The sequence below is a fragment of the Piliocolobus tephrosceles genome, chromosome 20 (genome assembly GCF_002776525.5).
Source record: "Piliocolobus tephrosceles isolate RC106 chromosome 20, ASM277652v3, whole genome shotgun sequence".
Taxonomy (NCBI): domain Eukaryota; kingdom Metazoa; phylum Chordata; class Mammalia; order Primates; family Cercopithecidae; genus Piliocolobus; species Piliocolobus tephrosceles.
The window spans coordinates 4,890,931-4,903,233 of NC_045453.1; the positions used below are offsets into that span (position 1 = coordinate 4,890,931).

General features: G+C 49.2%; 1 protein-coding gene and 1 long non-coding RNA gene across 2 annotated transcripts in view; one reads left to right on the forward strand and one right to left on the reverse strand.

The window, feature by feature from the left end:
• CCM2L (CCM2 like scaffold protein) overlaps positions 1 to 7,043 on the forward strand; it is a 22,168-nt gene extending 15,125 nt beyond the window's left edge. Inside the window, exons 7-10 of the mRNA XM_031934676.1 lie at positions 713 to 776; positions 3,840 to 3,969; positions 4,533 to 4,671; positions 5,828 to 7,043. Of these exons, the coding sequence (XP_031790536.1) occupies positions 713 to 776; positions 3,840 to 3,969; positions 4,533 to 4,671; positions 5,828 to 6,150 (656 nt within the window). The 3' untranslated portion in view covers positions 6,151 to 7,043. The remainder of the gene's footprint in view (positions 1 to 712; positions 777 to 3,839; positions 3,970 to 4,532; positions 4,672 to 5,827) is intronic.
• Positions 2,610 to 6,430, reverse strand: LOC111548132. Its single transcript, XR_002733321.1, has 2 exons — positions 5,809 to 6,430; positions 2,610 to 4,016 (listed from the first exon to the last, which is right to left on the reverse strand). It is a non-coding gene; the product is annotated as an uncharacterized LOC111548132 (long non-coding RNA).
• Positions 7,044 to 12,303: the final 5,260 nt, after the last annotated feature.

Here is a 12,303-nt window from a genome sequence, read left to right on the forward strand (position 1 = left end):
TTCTTTCTTTCTTTCTCTCTCTTTCTTTCTCTTTCTTTCTTTCTTTCTTTCTTTCTTTGTCTCTCTCTCTCTCTTTCTTTTCCTTTCCTTTCCTTTCTTTCCTTCTTTTCTCTTTCTTCCTTCCTTCCTTTCTTCCTTTTCCGGGTGTTGCTCTGTCACCCAGCCTGGACTGTAGTGGTACAATCATGTCTCTCTGCAGCCTTGACCTCTCAGGCCCAAGCAATCCTCCTATGTCAGCCTCCCAAGTAACTGGGACCACAGGCATGCACTACTGCACCCAGCTAAATTTTTTGTTGTTGTAGAAATGGGGTCTCTCTATGTTGTCCAGGCTGGTCTTGAATTCTTGTACTCAAGCAGTCCTCCTGCCTTGGCCTCCCAAAGTGCTGGGATTACAGGCGTGAGCCACAAATTTTTTTTTCTTTTTTCTTTTTTGTCTTGCCTGAAACACACAGTTTATAAAATATTCCCTCACATGTTTCCTCATCTGCTGTTCCCAAGGCCCCCCGTGAGGTAGGCAGGGGTGTGGTATTGTCCCCATGTCGGGGAAGTTGAGGATCAGGAGAGGGGAGGGGAGTTCCCCAGGGTCTGCTGTGTGTTGGTGTCAGGGGCAGGACTAGACTTCAGGCTGAGACTGAGGGTGGGGCCTCAGGGAGCAGGGGATGCTGATCCCTGCTTTGCTGCCTCTCACACTCCCTCTGTCTGCTGGTCCTAGGTGAGAGCTGCCGCACAGATGGGACGTACGCCTATGATGCCGACTTCAGCTGCTGCAGCTCCTTGTGAGTACAGCCCCTGTCAGGGACTCCATCCTGCTCCCCTACCCCTGCACAAACAGGATCACTAGTCTAGAGAGGGTAGGAGAAGGTGACCTAACCTTGCTGAGACACTGGGCACTAACAGGGGGAGGTAAACTGAGCTCCCTGACTCTGGAAACTCACAGGATCTAGGCCCCTGAGAGACCCAGGAGACACCAGAACTCAGATGTGGGTCCACACAGGCCTGTGGTTCTCTCCCAGTCATCCAGGTACAGTGGCCTGCAGACACCAAAATCATAGATAGCTACATGCCAAAAAATCATTTTGGCTTAATTTTGGTTCCACGTAATAGAAAACTCCCAAAAAGAGTATCTTAAACAAGATAGAACTTTTTTTTTTTTCTTATCTTTGACATAAAATAGAGCAGCAATTCAACATTTCATGGTTGTTAGGAGTTCAGGCTTCTCTTTTCCTACCCTACCCTCTTCAGGACTTGCAGCCATCCTCAAGGTCACCTCATGGACCAAGATGGTGGTTGTAGCTCCAGCCATCACAGTAGCATGCTAGGGGCCTCTTTAAAGAGTTCTGCCAGATTCCCACCTATGACTTCTGCTTATATCTCATAGGCCAGAACTTTGTTAGATAGCCATCACTAACTGCAAGCAAAGCTGGAGAATTTAAGATTAAAAATATATATATTTCAGGCTAGATGCAGTGGCTCACACCTGTAATCCCAACACTTTGGGAGGCTGAGGCAGGTGGATCGCTTGAGCCCGGGAGTTCCAAACCATCCTGAGCAACATGGTAAAACCCCATCTCCACCACAAATACAAAAATTAGCCAGGTATGGTGGCCCACACCTGTGGTCTCAGCTGCTTGGGAGGCTGAGGCAGGAGAATGGCGTGAACCCAGGAGGCGGAGCTTGCAGTGAGCTGAGATTGCGCCACTGCACCCCAGCCTGGGCGACAGAGCAAGACTCCATCTCAAAAATAATAATAATAAAATAAAATAAATAAATAAATTCAGGCCAGTTGCGGTGGCTCACACCTGTAATCCCAACACTTTGGGAGGCCAAGGCAGGAGGATCACTTGAGCCCACAAGTTTGAGACCAGCCTGGGCAACACAGGGAGACCCTGTCTCTATTCAAACAAACAAACAAATAAATAAATGAATAAATAAAATGTTAAACAATTCAGTTGGGAACATTACCCAAGGTTCTGTTTAGGATGACCAGCCATCCCAGTTTGCTCAGGAATGAAGGGTTCCCCGGGATATGGGATTTTCAGTGCTAAAACCAAGAAAGTCCTGGGTTACTGGTTGATCACCTAGTCATGTTACTAAGGGCTTCAGTTTGGCATGTAGCAGCCTCTGCCAGTGATATATCCCTTACTGTGCTTTCCCTTTTTAGTGGCAATAGATTTGCCTTCCTCATACTGCGTGCCCTTAGGCTAGTCTTTAAACAACTAGATATCTACCGGAGAGAGAAAATTGAGCTTGCTATGTACTAAATGCTGTTCTATAAAGCACTTTATTTTTTCATCAACATAGTAACATTATGGCAGTTATTGTTTTTTGCTTATAGCCCATAATTCTAAGTGTTCTACAAATATTAACTCCTCTAATTCTCATGACACCAATTATTATTATCCCATTTTACAGATGGAAAAACTGAGAAATAGAGAAATTAAGTTTAGTTTTCCCAAGGTCAAGCACCTAGTAAGTTGTAGGTCTGGGATTTGAACAGAAGAAGGCTAGCTCCAGAGTCCAGTCCCTTAACCACAAAGTTACACTGCTTCTTTGTAGGTAATAATGGAGGATGGTTCTGGAACAATTTGGAGACAAGGAGGCAGGAGCCCAAGGTTGAATTTTTATTAAGCAATATTTCTTGAGTACCTTCTATGTGCCGGGCACTGTGCTGTATGCTGGGGATACAGATGGACACAAGACAGAGGGCAAAACCTGGGCCTGTCACATAGTAGGTGTTCAACAAATGAAGAAAACCAAGGTTCCTGCTCTTGTGAAGTTTACAATCTAGCATGGGAGGCAATGAAATCACAATTTAACAGTAACAATCATTAATGATAATAAGTACTAAAGGGAGGCGCAGGGTGCTATAAGAGAGGCTGAGGGGGACCCCAACTCAGCTGGAGAGTCAGGAGGGCCTCTCAGAGGTGATGGCACATGAACTGAGGCCTGGAGGACGAAAGGGGGAGGAGCGTTCCGGGTAGAGGGAACAGCAAATGTAAGACTCCTGAGCTGACCAGGTGTGGTGGCTCACGCCTGTAATTCCAGAACTTTGGGAGGCTGAGGTGGGCAGACTGCTTGAGGTGAGGCATTTGAGAGCAGCCCGGACAACATGGTGAAACCCCATCTCTACAAAAGCTACAAAAATTGGCCGGGTGGAACATGCCTGTAGTGCCAGCTACTCAAGAGGCTGAGGCATGAAAATCGCTTGAACCCGGGAGGTGGAGGCTGCAGTAAGCCGAGATCGCACCACTGCACTCCAGCCTCAGTGACAGAGCAAGAATCTGTCTCAAAAAAAAAAAAAAAAAAAATGTCTGAATAGGATAGAGCTTAGTGGGTTTGAGGAGCAGCAGGTGGCCACTGTGGCTGTGGCAAATGGTGTGAGGGAGAGACTGGTTAGAGAGGATGCTTGGGGGTACCTGGAAAGGCCATGCATGTCACAGGTAGGCCATGGACTGAGGGAGCATGTTCGACAGAGGTTCTAACCCAACCTAGGGGAATTAGGGAACATTCTCCTGAGGAGATGACATTTAAGATCATGAGATAAATACGAGTTCACTGAGCAAAAGGGAGGGGAAAGGAGGCAATCCAGGCAGAGGGAACAGCAGGTGCAAACACCCAGAGGTGAGGAGATAGATGGTAGAGGAAGAAGGAGAAAGGGAGCGGGGCGGGGGGTGGGGCACAGAGAGCAAAGGCAAGCACAGTGAGAGATGCCAGGGGTCAGGGTGTGCCAGGCCTTGGAGGCCAGCGTGCAGTCTAGGATGAGGCCTCCTACCTTCAGCCTGCCCGAGGGTGAGGAGCTGGAGGGAGGCGAGTGAAGGCCCTTCTTCCTGTGCCTGCAGCAATGGCTCCCAGGACACCTTTGAAGCATGTTACAGCGGCACGTCCACACCTTCTTTTCATGGCTCCCACTGCAGCGGCAGCGACCACAGCGGTCTGGGCTTGGAGCAGTTACAGGATTACATGGTCACGGTGAGCTGGGGCTGGCAGTGGGAATGGCACAAGCAAAGTCCTGGAGGCTGGAGTAAACATTTTGGGAATTGCACATTGCCGTGGACATAACCTAAGTAGAAGACCTCAGAGGTCAGAGCAGGAGATGAGGTTAGGAGAGTAAACTGAGGCCAGCTTGTGAAAGGCCTTAACTAATGTCAGCTGGCATTAATTGAGTGCCAGGCACCATTCTAAGCACCTTTCATGCATTACTTCTTTTAATATTTTCAACAACACCAAGAGGAAAATGCCATCATTATCCTCACTTTGCAGATGAGAAAAGCAAGCATCATGGAGGTTGTCAACTATCCAAGATCACAGAGCTGATTCAGAGAAGGGGTCAAGATTTGCACTCAGCAGCTTGAGTCCACATCCTATTCTTAGATGCAGCCTAAGGGATCTAGACGTCCTCTGAGTAGCCCATGGGAAGGTTTTCAGAGGAGAGCTGGGCCAAACATGCCCTTAGGGAAGGCTCTGGGCCTTTCAGGCAGGGGTTGGGTGGGGCTGCTCCCTGGGATTGATCTTGAATGGTGTCCCCCACATAGTTGCGGAGTAAGCTGGGGCCGCTCGAGATCCAGCAATTTGCGCTGCTGCTGCGGGAGTACCGGCTGGGGCTGCCCATCCAGGACTATTGCACAGGCCTGCTGAAGCTCTATGGAGACCGGCGCAAGTTCCTCCTCCTTGGTGAGCGCCCCCTGCACCCCCAGAGGTCAGCCAGGACACCTGCTTGGTCCTTGCCATCCCAGTCAGGCACCCGGGTGCGAATGTTTTCTCCTTATCCTTCAGCCTCTGATGAAACCCAGATCATGAGATTCTCAGGGCAGATGAGGAGCTCAAGGTGCAGAGTAGGGAAAGGACTTGTCAGCACTGGGAGACACTGTTGATAAGAAGAACTAAGCAGTGATGTGGCCATTTCATCTGCACAGCAAAGCTGGGAGAGGGACTGATTCTTCCCCATCTTATCCCATGCAGAACCTGAGGCTCAAAAAGGCTAAAAAACATGTCCAAGGTCACACAGCTAGTAAGGAGGGCTAATCATAGAAGGAATAGTACGAATAAGCTGACATGTGCTTGGCAGTTACCATGTGCCAAGCATCATCTCGTTGAATGCCCCCATTCTGAGAAGTAGATACTATTATTAGTCCCCATTTTGCAGGTGAGGAAACTGAGACTCAGAGTAACAAAGTAAAGGACTGAGGTCACATAGCTAGTAAGTAGGAATGGAAATAAACTGTTTACAGGGCGCTGAGTATGTGCTGAGTACCTTGTTATTTAATCCTCACAGCCCTACCCAGAGAACAGGTGCAATCATCTCAGTTTTACAGGTGAGGAAAATGAGGTTCAACATAATTAATCAATGGGAATGTAATGATAGTACTAATAATAACAACAAAAATAAGCCTGGTGAGGTGGCTCACACCTGTAATCCCAGCACTTTGGGAGGCTGAAGCTGGTGGATCACTTGAGGTCAGGAGTTCAAGACCAGCCTGGCCAACATGAAACCCTGTCTCTATTAAAAATACAAAAAATTAGCAGGGCGTGGTGGCGTGAGCCTGTAATCCCAGCTACTTGGGAGGCTGAGGCATGAGAATCGCTGAACCCAGGAGGTGGAGGCTATAATAATAATAAAAGTACAGTAATGTAGTATGTAGTGAGCATTCACTGTGTGCTGAGCGCCCTGCTGTTATTAGCTGGCTCAGAGAGCTAAGGACCTTGGGCAAGGCCACACAGCCAGTGAGTGACAGCAGGGATTTGCACCCTGATCTGCAGGGAGGACGCTTCACCTGTGGGAGGGAAAGGGGCCGTGCCCTGAGGACTCACCACGTCCCTCGGCTCACAGGGATGCGGCCCTTCATCCCGGACCAGGACATCGGCTACTTCGAGGGCTTCCTGGAGGGCGTGGGCATCCGCGAGGGCGGCATCCTCACTGACAGCTTCGGCCGCATCAAGCGCAGCATGAGCTCCACGTCGGCCTCTGCGGTGCGCAGCTACGATGGCGCAGCGCAGCGGCCCGAGGCACAGGCCTTCCACCGGCTGCTGGCTGACATCACGCACGACATCGAGGCGCTGGCCCCCGATGACGACGATAACGACGACGACGATGAGGATGAGCCCCGGGGCTCCAGGGGCGGGAGCGACGCCGCTGAAGACAACTACCTGTAGCCACCGCCCCTGCGGACGGTGTGGCCCCGCAGCCCACCTCTGAGTCTCAGCTTTGCCTGGGCGACCCTATCCCCGGGGGAGACCCTATCCCCAGGGCCCGCTCATCACACCTGGCGAGGGCGGGGGCGTCTTCACTCCAGGGTCTCGCTCCCTGCCTTTGGGGCCCGGGACCCTGCAGTACCGAGGGTGTCCTGCAGCAGGTGAGCGAAGCCGGGCCCTAAAGACCGGGGCAGTCACCCGGGGCTCCCGTGCCGCTCTGCCGGGCTGGGGCTGGGCAGCGATCCTGCTTTGACCCAGTAGCCCAGAGGGGTCAGCCCCAGAACACCTCCTCCCCGGGATGCCGCAGCTTTCTGGAGGCGGAGGAAGGCATGAAGAGTGGGCTCCACCTGCTGGCAGACTGAGAAAAGAATTTCCAGAACTCCGTCCTATTTTACAGATTGGAAAACTATGGCTCAAAAAGGGGGGAAGGGGCTTGAGGGAATCTCCTGATTCTCCTTATATGACCTCAAACTGACCATACTAAATAGTGTATAAGGTCTTTTTAAGGCTCTAAGTGTCAGGGTCTCCCGTCCCCTGATGCCTGACTTGTACAGTCAGTGTGGAGTAGACGGTTTCCTCCACCCAGGGTTGACTCGGGGGCGATCTGGGTCCCATTCTGGCCTCAAGACCCCAAACAAGGTGTTCCTTCAACTCTTGGATTTGGAGCCAGGCCAACCTGGAGCCTCCATCTGGTTAGTGTCATAACCTCTGTGTGCTCCCGTTTCCCCATCTGTCCAGTGAGCTCAGCCCCCATCCACCTAACAGGGTGGCCATAGGGATTACTGAGGGTTTAGACCTTAGAGCTGAGTCTAGCACACGATAAGTGCCCAATAAATATTCCTTTCCACATCAAACATTTTCTGACTCAGTTTACCTTTCTTGCCTGGTAATAAGCAAAAGATGCCTAGGTGCATCTTACCGCAAAAAAGGGTGAGCTATTCAGAAGACCCTCAGGGGAGCTCACTGTTTGGGAAGAAGGAACAATACTTGTCCCCTTGCAGCCTTGTTATAGCCTAGCTCTGTGCTCAAGTCCCAAACCAGAAATAGCCAAGACTCCATAGGCAGCCATCTGGGAGTCTGGGGTAGCCAAAGAAATACGAAGGCAAGGTTGGAGAGGTAGAGAAGTCAGGATGAGGACAGCATTCAGCACAGCCTGAGTAAAGGCTGGAAAGCTAAAAGGATCGAGGCCTGAGAGGAGACCAGAGACCCACACAGGAGAGCCAAAATGTGTTTGTAAAACCTTGCAAAGGCTTCCGTGGCCAGACACATTGTACACACCATAAAATAGGTACTGTTAGCTGTTTTCAAAAAATATTATTAGGACTCCAGGTCCAAAGAGTTCCATAATTCATACTTGGTTTGTGGTAAATGATCATCCCATTATCACTGGTCCATGTAGGGCCCTTCTGATGTTTTACCCTCTCCCAATCCACGTGTTCCCCACGCTCCTTTTTCCTCTTTACCATGAACATCTAACCCTATGTGCTGATATATGTCCCTGGACGTAAACTACACAGTGCTTTGTGTGTGTGTTTGCATAAATGGTATTATATATAAGAATTTCATTCTATTGCTTCTTTTATTCTATAATTTTTTTAATTTAAAAAAATAAGAAAATTTTTAGAGACAGGTTTTTGCTGTCACCCAGGCTGGACTGCAATGGTGCAATGACAGCTCACTGCAACCTCGAACTCCTGGGCTTAAGTGATCCTCACACCTCGCCTTCCCAAAGTGCTGGGATTAATGGTTGAACCACCATGCCCAGCCACCCTAAAATGTTTTAAATACCTACCTATGTTGCTGTTGAAAAATCTCGCTGTTGCATCCAACTGTTGCAAAATATTTCAAGCTGAGCATCCACTGTTTTCTTTATCCATCTCTCCAGAGATGAATACCCAGGTTACTTCCAACTCCCCCTTACCACAAACAACACTGTGATGAACATTTTTGTACATGAAGCTTATGGGCCTATGTGAGCATTTCTTTGGGCTCTAAACCCAAGAGTGGAATTACTGGATCATAGGCAGGTTTTACATTTCATTAACTTCTTCCAGAATGGCTTTCACCAATAGTGAGTGAAGGATGCTGTTTCCCCACATCTTCATCAGGTTTTTCATTATCTGATTTTGTAACTTTGCCTTCAGTTTGGGTGTAAGGTGGCAAGTTGTTTTAATTTGCATTTCTCTGTTAATCCTGAAATTATAACTTCCTCCTGTACTTATCAGCCATTTGTGCTTTCTTTTCCGTGACTTCCTTATTCATATCTTTTGTTCATTTCTTACTGGGTTTCCTGTGTTTTTCTCATTGATTTGCAAGAGTAGCTTCTAAATTTGAGATATTAATCCCTTTTGGATGTTGATGTTCCAGGTATATTCACCTAATATATTTGCTTTCTGTCAAGTTTATCTGTGACAGTACTCAAACTTCAGCAGGCATCAGAATCTCCTGGAAGGCTTGCTAAAACACAGATGTCTGAGCCCTACTCCTATAGATTCTCCATAAGAGAAGGGGAAGGGCCTGAAACTTTGCTTTTTCTTTGTTGTGGGGACAGAGTCTCTCTCTGTCACCCAGGCTGGAGTGCAGAGATGCAATCTCAGCTCACTGCAACCTCTGTGCCTCAGCCTCCCAAGTAGCTGGGATTACAGGCGTGCGCCACCATGCCTGGCTAATTTTTGTATTTTTAGTGGAGTTTGGGTTTCACCATGTTGGCCAGGCTGGTCTTGAACTCCTGACCTGAGGTGATCCGCCCACCTTGGCCTCCCCAAGTGCTGGGATTACAGGCATGAGCCATTGTGCCCAGCCAATAATTTGCATTTCTAATAAGTACCCAGGTGATGCTGATGGTCCAGGGACCACTCTGAGAACAATTGATTTGTGATGGCTTCCATTGGATAAACTTGTCCTATTGAGCAAATTCCTTAATTTTGAGGTTGTCGATTTTATTTCTTTTCATTTTCAGGATGAAGGAACTGGAGTTCAAGAGGTGAAGTGAATACCCCAAGGTCGCACAGTGAAGTGGGCTTTGGACTCGTCTGGCTAACCCAGAGCCCATGCCCCTAGCTTCTCTACTGCCCTGTCTCTGAGACTTTGGGATGTAGTGGCTGTAGCCTGAGGCATTTGGACCTGGGGCTACAGGGAGCCTTAATAAGTTCCTGAGCGAGGCAGCAGGAGAGGCAAAAGTTGGTTGGGTAGGGACAGGGGCCAAAGATATAGGAGTACCTCTGAAAGGCCTTGGGGCTTTGCAAGAAAAGCTCAGAAACCGCCCAAAGTCCTAGCCAGAGCACAGTGACAGGGCTGCTGAGAGGCACTGGGACAGACAGTTCTTACCCCACAGCTCCGGGGATGGGGCAATTTCCCTCACACCCCAAGGAAGTCCCCACCCACTCCGGAACTACCTTCTTACCAAAGCCATGTAACCCCTTAGTTCCTGGGGTCCAAAGGGCACTGGCTGGGGCAAGCCAGGCACTGAGTATGGAGACTCTGGCCACACTTCCTCCTGTAGCATCTAGAGACCCTGCCAAGAATTGCTTCCCTTCTTGGTTCAGTTCCTGACATCACAAGAGGGGAAACCCCCCTAGGGGTGGGATAGTTGGTTCCCAAGGACTGCTAGGGGTAGTGCAAGTATAGAACTTCCCCACCAGCTGGATCCCCTGGGGATGATCTTGACCCAAAGGTGAGTGGTAAAATTATCTCCAGCTGCCCCTAGATGGACGCTTCTCCCAAGGCGAGGCCCTGAAACTTCCTACTCACTCCCCACTTCCACTGGCAGCTCCCAGCAGTCCTTCCCAACTCTGTGCTAAGGAGAAGGAGTCCCGGGGCCACTGCCATTCAGCCGCCAAGCATTTAGAGGGCACTTGCTCTGTGCCAGGCATTGCACAAGACACTAGAGGGAGATGCAGCACAGTCTGCCCACTCGGGGGCACACTGATGGGGAAGACAGTCCCCAGATAATCACAGCACAAAGTTCTCAATTGTAAAGTCAAAGCGTGAGACACCAGCTCTTTCTGGCGAAGCTGGAAAAGGTTTCACAGGGGAGGTGACCCATGAGCGAGAGCTTGAAAGACAAGGTTTTGGTGGATGGACAATAGAAGGGAGAGCCCTCCAGATGAGGACCCAGCACAAGCAAAGGCAGGGGAGCTTGAAGGAGCATGGCACACCCAGGACTGGCAACTGGTTAGCACTGGTGCAGCACTTAGGCTCCCTGGCCAGAGGGTCGGAGAGTTTTGAATCCGAACTCTGCCATCTGCTTGTCGGGTGACCTTTGGAAAGCCCCTAAAATGTCCCTGGGTCTTGGTTTCCTCATCTATAAAGTGGGGTTGATAATAGCCTCACCCTCGTAGATCCCATAGATTGTTGTGAGTCTTAAACAAGATATTTCACGTAAAAGTACATGTAGAAAGGGCTCAATCGGTGACCGTTGTGATTGCTGGAGGAACACGGAGTGTGTGAGGTGGGAGACAAGGTGGGTGGGTAGGAGTTGCAGGAGAGGAAACCAGAGAAGTGGGTAGATTAGAAGCCCCTTGAAGGGCAAGCTAGGAAGCGCAGGCAATGGGAGGCGATCTAATGTTTGTTGTTGTTGTCATTGTTGTTATTGTTGTTTGAGGCGGGTTCTCACTCTGTCACCCAGCTGGAGTGCAGTGGAACAACAATCGTAGCTCACTGCAGCCTCCAGCTCCTGGGCTCAAGCCATTCTCCCATCTCAGCCTTCAAAGTAGCAGGATTACAGGTGTGCACCACGACACCTGGCAATTTCTATAATTTTTTGTAAAGACGGGCTCTCTTTATGTTGCCCAGGATGATCTTGAACTTCTGAGCTCAAGGGATCCACCTGCCTGAGCCTCCCAAAGTGCTGAGATTACAGGCGTGAACCACGGTGCCCTGCCTGGGAACAAGCCAGGGAACCTGCATTTTTTGAAGTGAATCAAGCTGCTGGAGAGGAGGATCAATAGGAAAACAGAGGAGCGTCTGGAAGCAGCGAAGTAGGGAGGAGGCTGGAACCAGGACCACATGAGAGAGAGACCTGACTGAGCTGGGGTAAGAGGCAGGAAGAGGAGAAAGTAGGTTCAAAGAGGAAGGGAGAGAAAGAGAACTCTGCCTACCCCCACCGCCACCCAGAAATAGTAGCCCCTCACATTCTTTGACCAAATTCATGCATTCATTCATTCATTCATTCATTCATTCATTCATTCCACAACCATTTATTTAGCATTTAAACTCTGGCCTCTTGGAGTTTACATTACTATTAAATAATGTTACTAGGAGCTTCCAGATACAGTAACCACCCAATCAGGCCTAAATGGCCAGAAATTGATGGCCGTCTTGGTGGGTCCTCCTACTTGACTTGTTGCTTATCCTCAGGTATTTGAGAGCAGGGGCAGAGCGGTCTTAAAGCCAGGCCAGCCTGTTCTGCCCACTTCCTACCTTGGGGAGTTCACTGCCTCCTGTGGCAGCCCCTTCCATCCAATGCAAGAGCTAATATCCACCTCCTTGCCCCCTACTCCCTGCCTGCCGTCCCCAGGGCCCACCCCCTGGCTTCTAACATCACCTTTAAGAGCCCTACACAGTATTCCCAATGCCCCAGCCATTGGGCAGCCCTGCAGCAATGTGCAGAAAATGATGCGATCTGCAGAAACTTCTCATTTATATCTAAAAGCAGCCTGTTCTCCTCAAAAAAAAAAAAAAATTCAAAGTCTATCATGCGGACAAAGGGGTAGTGCTTTGATGTGTAAAGACCTACAAGTAAATAAGACCAACAACCTAATAGAAAAATAGGCAAATTATTTATACAGACAGTTCACAGAAAATACAAATGACTAAACGTGTGACAAGATGTTCAACCTCACTCAAAAGATAAATGCAAATTAACACCGAGCAACCATTTTTCAATTAAGAGACTGGCAAAGTTTGGAAAAGTGTGATCACTCACTATGTGGGTGTAGGTGTGAGGAAACAGACACTCTCACACATTGCCGGTGGGAGAGCGAGTTGGTATAAACCCTGCTGAGCAATATCTACCAGGATGCATGAGCCCTTCGATGCAACAATTCCACTGCCAAGAATTTCTCCGACATTTATACCTACACAAGTGGAAACCAATGTACAAGGAAAGTCCTT